General features: G+C 39.7%; 1 protein-coding gene across 3 annotated transcripts in view; it reads left to right on the top strand.

The window, feature by feature from the left end:
* DGKG (diacylglycerol kinase, gamma 90kDa) overlaps window positions 1–21323 on the top strand; it is a 281772-nt gene that overhangs the window by 8790 nt on the left and 251659 nt on the right. For all 3 annotated transcript variants that reach the window (XM_006884101.1, XM_006884102.1, XM_006884100.1), the window contains exon 2: window positions 17599–17675. In XM_006884101.1, coding sequence (XP_006884163.1) covers window positions 17599–17675 — 77 coding nt within the window. The remainder of the gene's footprint in view (window positions 1–17598; window positions 17676–21323) is intronic.

Here is a 21323-nt window from a genome sequence, read left to right as displayed (position 1 = left end):
AGCTCTGTCCACCATGGATACCCATTACCATGATTGGCACATCACCGTCACAGTTTTCAGCATCACAGCAACCATGAGTTACCTCTGTACAGCAATGCACAGACCAGTGCTATACCACCTAGAAGAATGTTTGACAGGAAAACAATTTGAACCTGGCCCGAGGGCCCTTTGGGCTTAAGGCCGCCTCCTGGCTCAAACCCTAAGCCAAGCCTAGCTTACCTCGCTCCCAGGGACAGAGCAAATCTGCACGTCAAACACATGCCTGGAAAAGTACTCAACTCCAAAAGCTTGCCACGATTCCTGCGCTCACACCACCATGCTCCTTCTGGCAAGGAGAAGTTCTCAAGACCCAGATAGCTGGGTCCATTTCTGGGTTATCAGTTCTGTTCCATTGGTCTGTGTTGGGTGAGTAAATGTTACAAGACCAGGCAGAGGGGATTCTTCATAAAGAAGAAATATCTACTCATTTTCAACACTATGATTGCTCACAAAGGGAAACTATTTCCAAATTATGTTAAGTTGACGGATGCCCGTATAGCAGTCATACTTGGTGCTTGACATGAAGTTGCAGTCCTGAGATACAGAGATCAACTCTCCATTAGAGATTTTTGCAAGCAAAGAATGTGTGAAGGCTGGGCTTCATAAATTAACATCGTCATAATGACTGAAGTGAGCAGACTGCAAGTGGATGACTCTTTTTTTGGAAGATTCCTACAAACTATCCAGAATTGTGTCAGAAAGGCTGGGATTGTGTGCCAACTTTGTGATGAAGATGAAGACACAGAAGGCAGTTGTTGTGATGACATCTATTTAAAAGTTGCAAAAGAGCATATGCAGGTAATTCAGATAGTTCAGCAATGATCATGAGGAGAGACTGGATTTTGATGGCTCCTGCCTTGGAGTGATGATAAATAATGAATAACTAAAATTACCCATTTTAAGGATTCAAAAACCACAATTTCTTCTGATGACTTTTGTTTGTTGATTTCAAAGACATTGATTATAAAAAAAATTATGTTTCTATTTAAGATTCCTGAAAGCAATAAAATGTGAACAGTATCTTGGTCATACAGTTTTAGACCTAGGATCATTTCTTACGAACTCCTCACACTTCATGAATTCATACTTATTAGTGTCAACATAGCATTCCATTTCTAACACAAGCCCGTTCAGTTCACCATTGACTGCACTGGATTAAGGAAAATACCTGCCTTAAATGAGGTTTCCATGAGATGAATTTTATCCATCGGACAGGAAAAATATTTAAATTGAAGTTGGCAATATGTAAAAATTGTTCGTATAGCACACTTATGAAAATAACATGTGGGTGTTGCGTGGTTTGCAAAGACATACAAGGCATGCATTATTTGTGTAAAATACAGCACTCTTCAGAGGAAACTCTAAAACAGTCACTTCTACCAATTTTAGATGCATTCTGTCGTTCCGTCAGATTGCATTGCCATAGCAACTGCTCTTCAATAATCACATAAACAAGAGTTTTACAATAGCAAAATAACTGAAGTGGATAGTCCGAAAATTGGGAAGTTTCTCCAATGAAATTACAGAGCAGTGTTGTTGGCAGGTGCCATCAGGACGAGCATGACTCAGCAGCTCTGTGAACAGTGGGTCTGAACCTTGTCTACCTGTGCCATCCTCATCCTCTCTGACATACTTGAGCCCATTGCTGCAGCCACTGTGTCAATTCATCTCACTCTTACTCTCTTTTGCTGGCCCTCCACCTTTCCAAGCATGATATATTTTTCCAAGGAATATTCCTTACCCCCCCACCCAGTACCCAAAATATGTGAGATGAAGCTTTGTCATCCTTGCCTCTAAGAAGCATTCTTGTTGCACTTTCTCCAAGACATATCTGTTTGCTCTTTTGGAAGTCTATGCAATATTCGGTTCTCTTCTCCAACACCACAACTCAAACAACTCAAAGGCATAAATTGTGTTATAGTTACTTATAGTTGAGCTTTCAGATGCATAGCAAGTGACTGAAAAGACTGTGGTCTTGAATCAAGCACACCTTAGTCTTTAAGGTGGTATTATTGCTCTTTAGTACCTTGGAGAAGTCCTTGACAGCAGACTTACCCAATGCAGTACATCTTTTGATTTCTTGACTGCGGATGCCAAGGATGTTAATTGTGGATCCAAGTGAGATGAAGTCATTAATAATTTCAGTCTTTTCTCCATCTATCATGATGTTACCTATTGGCCCAGTTGTAAGGGGTTTTGTCTTCTTGATGTTATAACATAATCCATCTTGAAGATGCTTGTTTTCAGAACTTTACTAGGCAGTAGAGATCAAGAATTTCAAGAAAACAGGCTTTTGGTGGGTTCCATCCATGTTGCATAAAGCCTATGCATTCTCTAGTGCCCTTCTGTCCCCCCATGACAACCACAACTGGCATGTTTGTATTAATTATAATTGTAAATATAAATATATGTGTATATATAAAACGAATTTGGAAATGCACGTGATGATTCTATTTTGTATGCTGTCTTCTTCACTTTAATTACAACATTACTTTTCAAAGCTACTTCAATAGTTTGTGGGTTAAAACAGTAACTTTCCCCATGAATCAGTGGTTCCGAAAATTGGACAGGAAACAGAGAGGATAACTAATTTTTGTTCTGTGATGTTTGAGGCTTCAGGTGGCATGCCTCGAACAGAAGAAGGGCGGCTGTTGTTCATGCTATTGAATCAAGCACGACCCATAGCAACACTCTGACCAACAGATCTGAATGCTGCCCTGTCCTGTGCCTTCCTCACACTTCCTGACACACTCCAGTTCATTGCCACTGTCACTGTGTCAGTCCATCCAATTGGGTGTTTTCCTCTCTTTTACCGATCCTCCATTTTTTCAAACATGATGTCCCGCTCCAAGATTAGCCTCTCCTAGCAACATGCCCAAAGTCTGTGAGGCAAAGCTTTATCTTCTTTGCCTCCAAGGAGCACAGGGTACACAGACCATCCTGTATGTCTGGTTCCTCACTGTTCCTCCATGGGACCTCTTTCTCCATGTGCTTCCTCATCGCCTAGGTCTTCTCCACGCAGCCTCTCTTTCAGGTATAATAGCCCGCTGAACTTCTTACTTGGAGGCTTAGGAGCATAGACACAACAGCTGGTGGAAGTTTGTCACACCTGGTGTGAGAGTTTCAGGAGGTACTTGGACCAGGAGACAGTCATCAAATCAGAGCACGGAAACACTGCATGGTTCAAAATCAGGAAAGGTGTACGCCAGGGATGCATCTTATCTCCACACCTTTTCAATCTATATGCAGGACAGATTATCTGGGAGGCTGGGCTCTATAAGGAGGAATGTGGCATGAGGATTGGAGGAAGACTCGTAAACAACCTGCATTATGCAGATAACACAACCCTGCTTGCTGAAACTGAGGAGGACCTGAAGTTCAAGGACTGCAGCCATCAATATGGACTGAAGCTCACCATCAAGAAAACAAAGATTCTTACCACTGGACCAACTGACAGCATAATGATAGATGGTGAAGAGACTTGAGATTGTTAACAGCTTCAGCTGGCTTGGCTTCATAATCATTACTCTTGGTACAAGCAGTCAGGAAATCAAAAGACAAATAGCATTCGGAAAATTGGCTATCAGGGACCTCTCCAGAGTGTTGAAGAGCAATGATGAAGGTCTAGAGATTAAGATGTGCCTTGTCCAGGCCATGGTCTTTGCAATTACTTGCTATGTGTCAGAGATATGGACAATTAGTAAGGATGAAAAAAGAAGAATTGATGCCTTTGAGTTTTCGTGGTGGAGAGGAGAATGGAACATACACCATGGACTGCCAAGAGAACAAACAGGTCTATCTTGGAGAAGTGGGAAACAGGCTGCTCCTTGGAAGCAAGGATTTTTAAGCTCCATCTAACATACTTTGGACATGTTGCAAAGAGGGAACAGTCCTCAGAAAGGGACTCATACTTGGGAGGTTGGTGGGACAGCAAAAGAGAGGAAGACCTTGGAGGAGATAGATTGATTCAGTGTCTGGGTTAATGGGGGTAGGTGGTCAGAGACGATGAAATTGGCTCAGGACAGAGCAGAGTTCTGAGCTGGTGTACATAGAGTTGCTATGAGCAGGAGTTGAAAGCACATGACAACAATAATATGACTATAATGACCAGCTCAACCTTCTCTTTTCTCATGCACTCATTGCTGTCACGTCAATGCTGACTCATAGCGACCCTTCATCAGGTTTCTGAATGTGTCTTCTCCCATAATGGGAAAAGATTGCTTATCTTCTGTGGAGCCACTGGTGGTTCTGAGCCACTGGAAACGTGAGGCACAACCCCCTACAGATTATGTCTTTAGAGTTTGCTAATTCCTTTTCTAGTCTTTCTTTATTCAACATACTTTTATTGAACTTCTGTTTTATACCAGACAATGGGCTACATGCTGGGGATATAAGCATGCATCACAAGTGAGTTAGTGCTTAAGGAACTGAACTATCTTATTCATCCCACATTCTAATATTTGAGTCTCCTTTTCTGAGCTGAATAGTGAGGGTTGTGTCTGTCTTTTGGTCTCAGTGCTCCTGGCTTTAACACCTCTGTTAGGACGTCACCTTCCATCTCTCTGGAAACCCTTCTGTTGTTATTCTGCATTTCGTCGTGTTCTTAACATTCCTACAGATACTGAGAAACATTCATACATCAAAACCCTTTTCAGATGAAGGAAATACTAGATATTTTTTCAAAAAAATATTGTTTTATATGCAAAATTTGTGTACATTGTGCTTCACACTGCCCTTCATTCACATTGTGTTTCATGCAATCATTTCCATACATTGTGTGTTATAAAATTAATCCCCATGGATGTATGCCCACTATTACCCCATCTAAACAGGTCCCCACTGGATCTTTCACATAACTTTCATGCCCTTCCTCTGCCTGCCAAATTCTGCCACTTTCCATTTTCCCCCTTTTCTTTTTTGTCTCCTGTCAGCCCAGTCACCCTTTCCCCAGGTGGAGAGGCACTTACGACCTTCCCATTCTGTGGAATATGGCCCTCTACTCTCAAAATCTTGATCTTCTTTTCACATATACAAGAAGGTTGTTTAGAACCTGCTTATCAAAAGTAAGGATCATCAGCTAGCAGAACCAGTTATCACCCAGAATCCTGTTGTTATATGTGTGAAGTCAGACCATGTCATACCTGATCCTCCAGTGAGTTTTCAGAGGCTATAAATAGCAGAATATTGCCTGCCTTTCTCCCTTGGAGCAACTGGTAGATTCTAACTACCTATCTTTGGGTTGTCAGTGAAACTCCTTACCACAGAGCTCCCTGGAATCCTATTAGAAACTAACAATCTCAAGCCCTGGCTTAGACCTATTGAATCAGAATCAGCATTTTAATCAGACTTTCAGGTGACTCACAAGCGATTATATTTGAGAGGCTTTTAAAGAACTTGGAGGAATGGAGAGTTGCCAGGCATCTTAGAATTTAATTGTTATATGAGAGTTCTTGGATTTTTGTTTATTAGTTTTTATTTTAGTTACATTTTAAAGTGCAGTGGCCTGACTAGTGCTCAGATACTCAGTGTTTGGAACTAGAAGTCACTCCCTAAACTTCAGGCTCTGGTTCCACAGACACCATAGCTGAAGTTCTGCTCTGGACATGATAGCTCCTGATTTGCCTGCTTGTTCAGACCAAGGGCTTCCCTGATCCCCACAAAGGTGCCTGTGAGTAGGCAAACTTTCTCCTTAAAAAGGCTTTGAATTTGCTCAAACATTAGGAACAACTGTTTGGTCAAGATCCCAGAATTCTTGGCACATAAAGTATGAAAGAGACAGTTTTGGATTGAATGCTTCTTAAGGCAGTTGTTAGTTCCCATTAGCAACCTTGATCACAAAAAACCTCTCTATATACCTGATTTGGGCTGAAAATGGTCCCTTCAGACTAGGCTAACTGCAAAATGTACCCCTGCCTTGCCAAGGAGCTGAATAAATTGGCCTGTTGGATGGAATCCTTTATCACTGTCCACTGAAAGAAAGGAGAAGGTTTGCCAAGCACAGTCATTTTAGGTTTAGCTGAGTTATAACCAGTTTTTTTTCTTTTGCAATAATTATCCAACAAGTTCAGCTGCTTCTTAAGATAGTCTTCCTTTCTAACAATAGAATCACATCACAGAAGGTTCATTCTCAGCCGTGGATGCACATTTGAATTCCCAGGAAGTCTTAAAATATACTCATTTCTGGGTCTCCCATGTGGTACTGAGTTAATTGATCTGAAGTGAAACATGGGTTTCAGAGTTGATAGTGCTGCCTGAGTGATTTTACGTGCAGCCAGGGTTGAGTGTCACTGTCATGGAGGACGAGCCTTGTCTTCTGACTCATGGGTGTGTATTTATCCAGGGTAATAGCTACATCACATTTTTTTAGCATGTTAAAAATATTAGGTATGTTAAAAACATAAGTGACCCATCAATTTGCTGTAAGCTCTTGAAAGAATCATTTAAATTGGGTAGGCTTCAATATTCTCTTCTCCAAAGTAATTACTTGCTATGCATCAGAGAGCTGTACAATGAATAAGGATGACGAAAGAAGCATTGCTGCCTTCAAGGTGTGGTGCTAGAGAAGAGTCTTGGACCTCCAAGAAAATAAATAGGTCTATCTTGGAGAGGGTGAAACCAAGCTTCTCTTTGAAGGCTAGGATTATGAAACTCCATCTCACATCCAAGCATGTGCTTGGGAGGGAAAAATCCTTGGAGAAGGATATCATGCTCAGAAGGGTGGAGGGACAGCACAGGAGAGAAAGACCCCAGATGAGATGGATTGATACAGTAACTAGGGCAATGAGGGTAAGTGTGTCAGAGTCAGAGAGACTGGCTCAGGATAGGCCAGGCCTCAGAGCTGTTGTACATAGGGTCACTGTTCGTTGCAGGTGACTCAGCAGCAAACAAAAACAACAAAATAAAAATAAATATTCTTACCTGTGAGCATAGTGATTTAAATAACCTATACATGGCCACTTGAATGATATCTAGCATTTAAAAAAAGAAAGAATGGAACATTGCTATTAAGTCAATTCTGATCCATAGCAACCCTGTACAAGAGAGCAGAACTGCTTCCCCAGGATGAGAAGGCTGCAGTCTTTCTGAAAGCAGGCTGCCACATATTTCTCCTGTGGAGCAGCTGGTAAGCCACCAACTATCAACTTAGCAATCACGTGCCTAAACATTGTGCCACCAGAGGTCCTTGCCTTGCATGCAGTCAGCAGTAAAGAAAGTAGGGGAGAACTGTGGACATGGCCATGTTTTGTACCACTCACAAGTGGCATTTGACCTCCTCTGTGTTTATTTGTGGTGTTATAATGAAAGCTTTGAAAAAGAGGCGGTGATTTCCTTTGAGGTCCACAAAGACACCTGAAGGAAAATCAGGGAATGTTGATCATTCCAAACTGTTTTAAAAGAAAAGAGAACAAAGCAGTGATCCATAGTGGACTAGTTATGCATGATATCCACTTACTCACTGTGTAAAAATGATCCAGTCCAGCAAACTGGTAAGAAGGAAACAGGCATAAAATATCAAAGGATATCTAAGAAGAAAGTGACTTGCACTTGCGCTTGTTTCTCCTTTTTTTGTAAAGGGATTGGTGTAATAAGCCTTTAAAAAATTGAAATAAGAGTGCTGTGAGAAAGTTAAAAGCCAGTAATAGTTTAGAGGGGGTTTTCCTATTTAATTTTAGACTATTAAATAAGAATTTAAAAACTATTTTTCAAAACATGTGAATGTGAATAGGTAATAAATACACACATCCATCCATATCCCTGAGCCCCATCTTGTTACACCAGCTGATTGATTATACAAAATTCTATCATGCAATCTCCAGCAGCACCAAGATTATATTTTTCCAACTACTCATTTTTCTTTATTTCATGCTTTTGCTTTCCAGTCCCAATTATTAATGCATCTAGATTGTATGTTCTATCAATTCCAGACTGCAAAAGTTGGTAGAAGCCCTCAATTTGTTAATCTTTGGCTTTCATGATTGGTTCATATTTGAATAACAGTTGTAATATCAGGACCTTCTTATATGAATATGGAGAGTAGCCTGTCACATCATTGTTCTTCAGGATGGATCTTGAAATGTTCTTTATGACAAAGAAGTCAAAACAAGGGGAAAGAGTACTGAGATGAGAGAGCTCAGCAGAAGTTTTCAAAGGACAGCTTGAGAAGACAGAGCAAAGTATTATAATGAAATGTGCAAGGGACTAGAGTTAGAACACCAAAAAGGAAGAATACACTCAGCACTTTTCAAGCTGAAAGAACTAAAAAACAAATTTAAGCCTTGGGTTGCACACTGAAGAGTTCAATGAGCAAAATCTTGAATGATTCAGGAAGCATCAAAAGAAGATGAAAGGAATACAGAGTCACTGTAGCAAAAAAATAGGCCAACACAGAACTCTTTCAGGAAGTAGCATGTGACCAAGAAAAAATAGTACTGAAGGAAGAAGTCCAAGCTGCGCTGTAGACATTGGCAAAAAATAAGGGTCCAGAAATTGATGGAATACCAGTTGAGGTGTTTCAGGAAATAGGTGTAACATCGGACATGCCAGCTTGCCAACAAACATGAAAGAAAACTACCTAGCCAACTGATTAGAAGAGATCCATTTTGTCCCTAATTCCCAAAGAAGGTAATCCAACAAAATGTGGAAATTACCAAACAATATAATAAATATCACATGCAAATAAAATCTTGCTGAAGGTTAATAAAAATACTGGAACAGTGTATGGACAGGGACCTGCCAGAAATTCAAGCAGAATTCAAAAGAGGCCATGGCACAAGGGTTATCGTTGCTGATAACAGATGGATTTTGGCTGAAGGCCGAGAATATCTGAAAGATGTTTACTTGTGGTTTCACTGATTATGTAAAAGCATCTGACTGTGTGTTTCATAACAAATTATGTTTATTAATAAAAAGAATGAGAATCCCAGAAGACTTAATTGTATTCATGCAAAACTTCCACAAAGAGCAAGGAGCAGTTGTTCAAACAGAACGAGAGAACACTGCATAATTTAAAATCAGAAAAGATGTGCATCAGTGTTGTATACTTTGTCCATACCTGTCCAGTCTGTATCATGATCAAATCCTTCAAGAATCTGGGCCAAAGATGAGCAACAGAAGAATGTGGTGTAGGATTGGAGGAGGATTCATCAGGAGCCTGCGTTAAGCTAATGGCACAACTTTGCTTGTAGAAAGTGGAAAAGACATGAAGTACTTTTGGCAGAAGATAAAAGACTTTAATGTGGGTTTTATCTCTACATCAAGCAAACAAAAGTCTGACCACTGGACCAAGAGACAATATTATGATAGGTGAAGAAAAGATTAAAGTTGTCAATGATTTCATTTTACTTGGTTCCACAATCACCACCCATGGTAACAACGACAGTCTAGAAATCAAAACACAAGATGTGTTTGGGGAAGTCTGCTGCCAATGACCTCTCCAAACTTCTAAAGAGCAAGGGTATCACTGTAAGTACCTGATCCAAGCTGTAGTTTTACAACTGTTACCTGTGCTTCTGTAGGCTGGATAATGAATAAGGATGATAAAAGTATCCATATCTTTGAATTGTGTTGTCAAAGAGAATTGAGTATATAACATGGACTTTCAAAAGAACAAATCTGTTTTGAAGTTAAGTGTGATTAGAGTACTTCTTAGAGACAAGGATGCTGAAACTTTGTCTCATTTCCTTGGATTATATTTTCAGGAGAAAGAAGTCCTTGGAGAAAGATATGCTGAGGAAAGTGGAGGGTCAGAGAAGGAGAGGAAGACATTCAAGAAGAACATGGATTAATGACTACCACTGTGGACTTGAGCATGACAAGAAAATATAGGATAGAACAATGTTCAGATCTGTTGTTCCTAGGATCAATGTGAGTTATAGTTGAATAAAGGGTACCAGACTCGCTCTCTCTGGTCACTTTGTTGTTGTTGTTATGTGCTGTCGAGTCACTTGCGACTCATAGTGACTCTATGTACAAAAGCCCTAAACCCTGCTCTATCCTCTGCCAGCCTTATTGCCTCTGACACATCTACCTCCATTTCCCCAGTCACTGAGTCAATCTGTCTCATCGAGGGTCTTCCTCTCCTGCATTGTCCCTCCACTCTACCAAGCATGATGTCCCTCTTCAAGGACTGGTCCCTCCTTGCAACATGTCCAAAGTATATCAGACAAAGCTTCAGAATCCTTGCTTTCAAGGAGCACCCTGGCTTGGCTTCCCCCTCTCTAAGATGAACTTGTTTGGTCTCCTAGCAGTCCATGGTATGTTCAGTACTCTTCTCCAGCACCACAGTTCAAAGGTATTAATTCTCTTTCTATCCCTAGTCATTGTCCAGCTTTCTGATGCATAGCAAGTAATTGCAAGGACAATGTCCTAGATTATATGGTAATCGCATAATTTAGTGTCAATCAATTCTTTCTAGCACTGTGACTCTGTGTATTCCCTCCATCTTCCTTTGATGCTTTATGAGTCATTCAATATTTTGCCTACAACGTCTTTCAATATTTCAACATGGGGCTTAAATTTGTTTGTTTCTTTCAGCTTGAGAAATGCAGAGCATGTTTGTCTCTTTTTATTGTCCAATTTCAGCTCTCTACACATTCCATTATAATATTTTGCTTTGTCCTTCTGAGCTGACCTTTGAAATAGTCTGTTCATCTCTTTCACTTCAACATGTTTTCTTTTAGATTTGGCTTCACAATGCTCTAGTGCAATCTTTAGAGTCTCTTCTGACATCCATTTCAATTTTTCTTTCTCCTCGGTTTTTGTAATGACAGCTTACTTTCTTCATGGATGATATCTTTGATGTTATCCCACAAGTCATCTGGTCTTCTATCATTGGTATTCAGTGCTTCAAACCTATTCTTAATATGATAATGAAATTCATGAGGAACCTATATCTGGGTCAGGAGGTTGTTCTATGAATGGAGCAGGGAGCACTTCATGGTTTAGAATTGTGAAGAGAGTGTATCAGGATTGTATTCTAGCTCCATATCTGTTCAACCTATATGCTGAGCAAATTGTCCAAGAAGCTGGGTTCTATGAAGAGGATTGTTACATCAGGATTGGAGGGAGACTCATCAATAACCTGCATTATGCAGATGACACAACCTTACTTGCTGAAAGTGAGGAGGAGTTGAAGCACTTGTTGCAAAAGATAAGGGAATGCAGCCTTCAGTATGATCGTGTCTCAATATCAAGAAAACACGGATTCTTATCACTGGGCCAATAGGCCATGTCATGATAAGGATGGAGGGGAGATTGAAACGGAAGGCAGCTTCCTCTTGCTTGGATCCACGGTTAACACTCTTGGTACCAGCAGTCAGGAAATAAGGAGATGCATTGCATTGGGAAAATCTGCAGTTAAGGACCTTTCAAAATTATTGAGTAGTGATTTCAGTTTGAGGTCTAAGGTGCATCTGATTCAGGCCATAGTCTTTCTGATTATTAGCTATGCATCCGAGACCTGGACAAAGAATAAGGATGACAGAAAAAGAATTGACATCTTTGAACTGTGGTGTTGGAGAAGAGCACTGAACATCCCATGGACAGCTAAAAGAACATACGTCTTGGAGAAGGTGCAGCCAGAGTGCTCTTTGGGGGCAAGAGTGATGAGGCTTTGCCCCACGTACTTTGGTCATGTTGCTAAGAGGGACATGATGTTGGGAAGGGTGGATGGTCAGCAAAGGAGAGGAAGACCCGCAACCAGGTGGATTGACATGGTGACTGCTGCAACAAGCTTTTGTGTATCAGGAAGGGTGAGGATAGTGCAGGACAAGACTGGGTTCAGATATTTTGTTCATAGGGTTGCTATGAGTCATACTTGACTCAGTGACACCTAACAACAATAACAACATGGCCTGGATCAGGTGCACCTTAGTCTCCATACTGACATCCATACTCGTCAGTACTCTGGAGATGTCCTCGACAGCAGACTACCCCAAATCAATTAATCTTTTAATTTTCTGGCTGCTGGCACCAAGAGTGGAGTCCAGCAAATTGAAGCTGTTAACAATCTCAATTTCTTCACTGTCTATCATGATGCTACCAGTTGGCTTGGTGGTGAGAATCTTTGTCTTCTTCATGTTGAGCCTCAATCCATATTGAAGGCTGCAGTCCCTTGACCTTCTGCAGCAAGTGCTTCAGGTCCTTCTCAGTGTCAGCAAGCAAGGTTGTGTCATCTGCGTAACATAGGTTGTTGACAAATCTTCTTCCAGTCCTGATGTCGCATTCCTCTTCATAGAGCCAGCCTCTCTGATGATCTGTTTTGTATAAAAATTGAAAAGGTATGGAGATAAGATATATACCTAGCATATACTCTTCGCAATTTTGAACCATACAGTGTTTTCTTACTCTGTTCTGACAACTGTCTCTTGGTCCAAGTATTGTTTCCACATAAGCACAAACAAGTGTTTTGGGATTCTCATTCTTCTCAGAGTCAGCCAATTTGTTGTGATCCACACAATCAAATGCTTTTGCATAGTCAATGAAACACAGATAGACCTTCCTCTGGTACTCTCTGCTTTCAGGCAAGATCCGTCTAACATTAGCTATAATATCTTTAGTACCACAGCCTCCTCTAAGCGCAGCCTGCACTTCTGGCAGTTCTCTGTTTGGGATCATTTTCAGCAGAATCTTGCTTGCATGTGATATTAATGATACTGTTCAATAATTTCTGCACTCATTCATGTTTCCTTTCTTTGTAATGGGGACATATGTGGATCTCTTCCAGTCATTTGGCCAGGTGGTTGACCTCCAGATTTCTTGGCACAACTTGAGCACATCCAGGACGACATCTGTTTGTTGAAATATGTCAGTCGGTATACTGTCAATTCCTGGGGCCTTGATTTTTGCCAGTTCTTTCAGAGCAGCTTGAACTTCTTCCTTCATCACCACAGGCTCTTTCTCATACATTATTTCATGAAATTCATCTGTATCTGCCAATTGCTTTTGTTACAATGACTCTGCATACTCTTTCCATCTTCTTTTAATACTTGCTGGATCATTTAATATTCTGCTCAAAGCATCCTTAAGTATTACAACTCGAGGCTTGAATTTGTTCTTCCATTTCTGGAGCTTAAGAAATGCCGAGCGAGTTCTGCCCTTTTGACTCCAGCTCTTTGCACATTTCATTATCATACTTTACTTTGGCTTCCTGCGCTGCCCTCTGAAATCCTCTGTTCAGCATCTTGATTTCTTCCCTTTGCTTTGCCTTCTTGATGCTCTAGTGCAATATTGAAAGTCTAGCCTTGGTCTTTTCTTCCTCCTCTGTCTTTGTATTGTCTTTGTATTCACCATGGATGATATTCTTGATATCCTCTCACAACTCATCTGGTCTTTGCTCATTGGTGTTCAAGGCCTCAAACCTGTTCCTGAGATGGTTTTGAAATTCAAATGGGATAGACTCAAGGTCAAATTTTGGTTTCTGTGGGTTTGATTTAATTTTCCCTAGCTTGAGCTTGAGCTTGCATATGAGTAGTTGGTGATCTGTTCCACAATCAGCACCTGGCTTTGTTTTCACAGCTGATAATGAGCTGCTCCAGCAATTCTTTCCATAGGTGTAATCAATATGATTCCTATGCATGCCATCAGGTGAAATACATATGTACAGCCTGTGTTTATGCGTCTTATAAAATGTATTTACAATGAATAAAATCTTTGATTTTACAGAATTGTGTCATTCTATCTTGAGCTTCATTTCTGTCACCAAGTCCTTGTTTTCTAACTACTAATCCTTCTCTATTCCCAACTTTTGCATTCCGGTCACCTATTATTATTAATGCATCTTGATTGCATGTTTGATTTCTGACTGAAGAAGTTACATTTAGTTAACACATATTTAAATATAGATATATTTGTTATCTATCGTCCCATCAAAACTGACTCATAGATGTCCCATTCATGGATTTTCAGAGGCTGTAAATCCCATAGGAGGAAATTGTCTTATCTTTCTTCTGAGAAGCATCTAGTGAATTTAAGCCAACTGCCTTTAGGTTGGCAGTGCTATACCTTACCAGTCAGCCACCAGAATTCCCTCTCTCTGTGTATGTTTATTGTTGTTATTGTTGTTGTTAGGTGCTGACGAATCAAGCATGACTCATAGCCACCCTATGAACAAAAAATCTGAACCCTGTTCTATCCTGTGCCATCCTCACACTTCCTTAAGTAAGAGCCCATTGCAGCAGTCGCTGTGTCAATCCACCTGGTTGAGGGTCTGCCTCTCCTTCACTGACCCTCCATCCTTCCCAACAGCATGTCCTTCTGCAAGGAATAGCACCTCCTAGCAACATGTCTAAAGTATGCGAAGAGTATATGTTTATAGATAGATGTAAATATATAGATCATACATTAAAAAAGTGGCTAAGAGAAAATTAGACATCAAATCAACACCCGTGGTAATCATGGAAATCAAAAGATATGTTGCATTAGAAAAACATGATGTCAAGGACCTTCCAAAGGACTAAAATACAAGTATATTCATTCAAAGATGAAGGTATGCCTGATACAAGCCATGGTATTTTCCATTGTTTTGTCAAGCATCTAAAACTTGGACAATAAATAAAGGTGATCAAATAAAACTTGATACCTTAAGTTGTGGTGTTGCTGAGAGTCCGTTCCTGGAATAAACAAATCTATCGCTATGAGTCGCAAGCGACTCAATGGCACATAACAACAACAACTACAACAACATCTTGGAGGAAGTGCAACCAGCTTACTCCTACGATGTTTGAGTGGTGAAACATATTTTGTGCATATTATCAACAGGGCCCAGTCCTTGGAAAAGGACATCAGTTTAAGAAGGATAGAAGGTCAATGAATGACCCTCAACAAACTAACAGTGGGATCCAGCATGTAAGAGATAGTGAGGGTAGAGCTGTGGTTCATAGGGCCGCTATACATCATAGATGACTTGATGACACCTAACAGCAACAAAAATAAATCAATATTAAAGCTCAGTCTTTTAAAAATGGAGGATTTTGCAAATGGATCATTAGTTCTTTAAAATCAAAAGGTGAACTGTAGTGTCTTCAAAATACACTAATAATATAAAAAAGTGAAATCCTTGCTTGGATTCATCAAAATGCTGATTCCACATTATGTTTGCCAAAGCCATGCTAGAAATACCTAAGCCACCATTTGTGACATTAACTGAATTCTGGCCTAATTTTACACTTTTCCAGTCTGTTCCCATAGTGGTCTTTGGAAAACAGAGACCTAATTATATTATTGCACCATTTAAATAAAATTTTATTATTTCAAATAATTCTTATCTCTTTCATTCTCAGAGTGCCCCCAGGCTGTACCCTTCCCATCTATTTGTAATCTTAATTTAACCCATTTCCTACTCTGTGCTTCATAGTTGCTACACAACTAATTATATATTTTTTTCTTATACTGGCAAATGTTCAGTTATTCATACTAATTAATGCTTAAGGGAAAGAAATAGAAACTTTAGTACCAGACTAAATCTCAGTTCAAACCCTGGTCTTAGACATGACACTTAGTTTTTTTCTGACTTTTAGCTTCATCTGTAAACTGAAGAAAACACTGTATTCCCAAACTTGTGTGGCGTGATAAGCAGAAGTAAATGTGAATATGCAGTCAGGTTCACCCAAAGTGCTATCTATTATTACCACAGTTACTCAGATGCTCTCCAACACTAGCTCATTAACAGTACCTTTCAGTGTCTTACCCTCAACAGCATTTTCTGAATTGAATGTAAGCAGCCTAAATTGATGGCATCTGCTGCCTCGATCTCAGTCAGCTATTAGCTTCTCAGTGTCTGTTTTGAATTTCTGAAAGAAATTTCCATTTTTAGGCAACCGCAGCATTTTCCTGTGGCATCTCAACAAGTCTTATTCTTGAAGTTATTGTAACTTTTGCTTGATGGATCCAGGTCATCAAAATTATGAGCAACATCAAAATCTATGAGCAGGTCCACTTTACCTAGCCCAAAATAAGCATAGGTTTCTCCATACAAAGAGCCCAAACTTCGAGCATCACTGAGTCAGCTTTTAATGGCATTGCCCTTTGCTTAGATGTTTAAATAGCATCCTTGGAGAGCTCCTCACCATAATACTACCCAGACAAAGAGAGCACAGATCACAAAATGCTAGTTTTGTTTGTTGTCCAGAGTGGTGATAGCTACACATGATGCTCTCAGAATATGTTTTTTGGGGGGTTTTTTGTTTGTTTTTTGGTGGTTTTTTTTTTTGTTAACACTTGAATGTAAGTAAGTTGTTGCTTTATTGGATTTGGTTAACAAACTCAGAATATGTTTTTAACAGTAATTTTTTACTCCCTTTTCTTGACTCTCAAAATTCCCTTCTGAAATTCTAAGAAAGAAGTAACCACCATTGTCTTCAGTGGAATTTGAATGATTTCCTGTGGAAAGCAGAACTTTCTAAATCACTATGCTTCATAAAATCACCACGTATTTCTTTGTTTCCTTCCAATGTAAGTGGAACATATGGGTAGCGTTCCAAGAAAAGCAAGGGAGAGTGGGCTGACTTTCCAAAGGAAAAAATTTTTGGCTGTCAGAAATATGATAGAGCTGTCATAAATACGTGAGATCAGCCATGTTAATAATAAGACATCAATCAAGTTTATGTTTTTCATGTGTCAATTTGAATATTTCAGTTTTCTCTATCAATATAGGGCATAATAAAGCAAAATAGGCAAAGCTGTCAGGATCCAGAATTCAATGAAATCACCCTGCCTTCATGTACAAGAGTATCTCAGGACCAAGGACAGAGCTTCCCGGGGCTTAATACTCGCCTACTTTCCTACATAATTAACAAGAGTTTAAATATGTGTTCATTTCTGCTCAGATGTTTATGCACAAATCTAACATATTGTTTTCTAGAATATTGTTTCATGTTAGCCTTGGAATTATGTATAGACAATCAGCATCCAGTCACAGCTCTCAAGGAGCCCATATTAGAACTATAGCAGGAAACAAGAAAAATAGGCAAATTAACAAATAATTGTTATAACTCTATAACAAGAGATGTTATAGAGCTATGTGCTGGTCATGTGGGATTCAGGGGAGGTGTGAACAGTGATTAAATCTGCCTAGTGTATCCAAGGAAGGCTTCACAAATGAGTGGGTATTTGAGCTGGGTATTGACAATTGGGTCAAGTTTGGGAGACACAGAGGACCTTGTGAAAGGGAACTCAGTGAACTCAGGTAATTCAAGAAGAGCAGTTTGGTGTGGCTTAAAAGTAGGTCAAATGAGAACTGAAGTAAAAAATAAGAAATTGCCAATTACTAAGGGCTTGTATATATACCAAACTGAGAGATTTAGGCTTTATCCTGGGAAAACTGAGAGCTACTCAAGGGTTTTTAAAACATATCATATTTTTGATCTTTGGTGATCAGGACAGAGAATAGGCTCTGAGAAAAAGGAAGTGAGAAGGCAGAAGGGCAAATCAGGGTGGCATTTGCCTGGGGTCCTGGAAATGAAGAACTACTTCATCGTAACCATGGCTGAGTAGGTAAAAGTTGACCTGGCAATCTCCCATAACTATTCATTAGCATTCCCTGTGTGAATTGTATCTCTCCAGATTCCACCAAGAAGATAAAGGATGTTTTGACTGAATTTAATGAAGGAGGAAGCCTTGAAAAATATGATCCACATAAGGTAAGAACATTTCTACTTAAAACCTTAACAGAAAAAACCCAAAATAGTCAAAACCATCTTCTATACTTCCCATAATTTCTTTCCCTTTTGGAAACTTATCCTGAAAAACTTCCTTCTCAACATATTTTCTTCTGTTCACAAGTGTGCCGTTAGTGCTTTCTGGCATCATACAATTCCCAGGTCCATACCATCCCCCTGTCCTGGAAGACTATGTCATACCTTCACATCTCTCCTCAGAGTTCTTACCCCTCCTCCCAGACACTCAGTCACAATTAACAGCTGTGTTCTCTGCTTCACTGAGGAAACAGAAGAAATCTTCTGCAGCTCTTTCACCTCATCTTCCCACCTAGCTGTATTTTTCTCTTGTATCTAGGGATGAACTGTTTGTGCTACTAATGTCTAACCTCCTGGTTTGTGATCTTAGTCTCTTGACTTTTGAAAGGACCTTGCTTTGACAATTTATTCCCATTCTTTCTCTCCCTCCCTCTTTATCCTTAACAATTTCATAGTTGTTTTCATCAACTGTATAGTAGTTTTCTCTCATCAATGTATAAACATGCTGTATTCAAAATAGTCTCTCTTGATTCCACTTCGCTTTCCTTCTAGCTGCCACCTCATTTCTCTCCTGCCCTTTCTAGCAAAAAAAAAAGATTCTAATGTGCAAAAATGTTTGTACTCACGGGCTCCACTTTCACTCTTTCCTCCTTTCTTGAAAGCCCCTCAGTTAACCTGTAACCCCCATTTCTCCATTAGTTCAGATTACCGGGGAACTCATGGATCTCCACGTGGATAACTCCACCATTTTACTTATCAGCACTGGGTGCAGTTGGTCAAATCCTCCTCAGCTGATCCTCAGAACTACACTCTTCATTATTTTCCCTCTTACCTTTCTATATGATATTTCCATTTCAAAATAAGGATAAAAAAAATAAGGATCACAAACTTAACATGTGCCAAACTGAGCTCCTAAATTTACCCTAAAAAACCTGTTTTTCTGGCAGGCTTCCTCATTTCAGGAAATACAAATTCCACTCTTCAGTTACTAAATTTGAGGTCCTCCTAAAACTTTGGAGTCATCAGTTGAATTTTCTCTTTCTCTCTTATCCCACAGCTAATTAGTTCATGTGTAAAATTTGTCATTTCTACCTTCAGTATATCCAAAATCTAGATATACCCCACTAGCAGCACTACTTCTACCCTGACCTGAGGCCTCACCATATTTTGCCCCTATTATTTCATTTGTCTGTTAACAGATCTCCCTTTCTTCTTCTTTGTCCAGTGAAGTCTGTTCTTCTCACACACATGCTGAATAAACTGATAAAACATCAGTCATGTCATTACTCTGTTCAACAATCTCATGTTGTCTTCTCAACACCCAACTCAGAGAAGAGGTCAAGGCTATTAAGTACAGTGCACCACAATTCTAGCCTCCACCCATATCTCTTGCCATTTTCCTTGTTTCAAGCCATAGTAGTCTCCTTGTTTCAGAGTAGTTTCCTTGTTTCAAGCCATAGTAGTCTCCTTGATGCCCTTATCAAAGTCATTTGATCCAACCTCAGAGCCTTTGCACTTGGCTGTGGCCATAGAGCCCTTTTCCAGGAATAGTCTTCACCCAGATTATCATAACACCATAAATATCTTTTTTCTCACTGAGCACCACTTTCTCTGTCTCAAATTTTAAACTCCTTTTCCTGACACTTTTCTGAAACTCTCTGCCCTGCCTTATTTTCCTCCTTAGTGCTTCTCTAACCATCTGCCACACAATGTAATGTGCTTATTTGTCTGTGTCCCTGACTGGATTATATTTATTCACTGCTGTATCCTCAATGACCAGAACAGCGTCTGACTCATACCAGACACTAAATAAATATTTGTGAAGTGAATAAATGATTACCAGTCTTCTCTATGCTTTCAAATTTAAGTTGTCTGCCATTTCTCGGTTGCTCAAGTTTTTTACTGGGCACTGTAGTAGATATGCTGAAGAGAAAACAAAATCTCTACCCTCCAGGAACTTGGTTCTTGAACCAAGTTTGAGAATGATGGTCTCAGAGTTTTGGGTTAGAAGTCTATTTGTGATACCAAAGTGCAATATGACCGGAAATATTTTACCTCTTTATGCTTCTTCACCTCATCTCTAAGGATTAAAAAATAAATAAATCAAACAAAACCACTAAAGTGAGTGCATGATTGCATTAAATGAGAGAGCTTTTGCAAAGAGCCTAATGCTTTATCACAATCATTGCCAGTGAGTCAGAGCCAACTTGTTCGCTGACTCTCCAGTGGGTTTTTGGAGGCCATTTATCACATTGAAAGAGATTTCCCATCTTCTGTCATTGAGTAGCTGGTGGATTCAAATCATTTGGCTCTGAGCTGGAAGCACAACTTCTTACCACTAAGCCACCAGAGCTCAATACTTTGTTGTTCTTAGGTGCTATTGATATGAGTATGACTCACAGCAAACCTGTGAACACCAGACCTAACGTTTGCCCTGTTCTGTGCTACCCTCATCATCTCTGACACACATGAACTCATCGCTACAGTCACTGTATCAATCCATCTTATTAAGGATCTTTCTCTCTTTTGGTGACCCACCAACTTTCCAAGTATGATGTCCCTTTCCATGGAATAGCCTCTCCTACCAACATTTCCATGTATCTATCCCCTTGTATCTATGTATCTATCTCTATTAACACAATAACCTCTTAGTCATAAGGTTTCACATGAGCACAATTTCATTCTCTGGGCTTCTCCTTTTTCCCCAGCATTAGCCATAACTTGCTATGATCCACATAGTCAAATGCCTTTGTGTTGTCAATAAATCATTAATAGACATTCTTATGGCATTCTTTACTTTCAGGCAAAATCCGTCTGACATCAGAAATTATATCTCTGGTGCCACGGCCTCTCCTAAATTGTCCTTGAACTCTGGCAGTTCCCTAGCTGTATACTGTCCTAGCCATTTTTTTTAATGATCTTCAGAATTATATTGCTTGCATGTGATATCAGTGATAATGTTTGGTAGTTTCCACATTCGATTGGGTCACCTTTCTTGTGAATGGGAACAAATATGGACCTTTTCCAATCAATTGGCCAGACAATTGTCCTCCAGATGTCCTGGCATTGACCAGCGAGCACATTCAAGGCTGCATCTGCTAATAGAAAAAAGTTAGTTGGTAACCCATCGATTCCTGAGGCTTTAATTTTTTGCTGATATTTTCAATACTGCTTCCACTTCCTCTTTCATTACCTTTGGCTCCTGCTTGTATGTTACTTTCTGAAATTTTTCATTGTCAGTTCTTTTTGATACAGTGATTCTGTGTATTCCCTCCTTTTTTCCCCTGATGCTTTCTGAGTCATTCACTATATTACTGATAATATCTTTCAGTATTGCAATTTGAGGCTTAAATTTGTGTTTTTTTCCCCCTCTCATCTTGAAACTGACTGGAAGAGATCAGTATTCCTATTCCAAAGAAAGGTGACCCAACAGAGTGTGGAAATGATCAAACAATATCATTGATATCACATGCAAGAAAGATTCTACTGAAAATTATCCAAACACTTTTGGAACAATATGTCAACAGAGAGCTGCCAGATGTGCAGGCTGGATTTAGGAAGAGGTCGTGGTACTAGGGATATTATAGCTAATGT

The sequence above is a fragment of the Elephantulus edwardii genome, unplaced genomic scaffold, assembly GCF_000299155.1.
Source record: "Elephantulus edwardii isolate Elephantulus edwardi_28Jun2011 unplaced genomic scaffold, EleEdw1.0 scaffold00031, whole genome shotgun sequence".
Lineage (NCBI taxonomy): Eukaryota > Metazoa > Chordata > Mammalia > Macroscelidea > Macroscelididae > Elephantulus > Elephantulus edwardii.
This window is presented reverse-complemented; position numbering and strand designations above follow the sequence as displayed.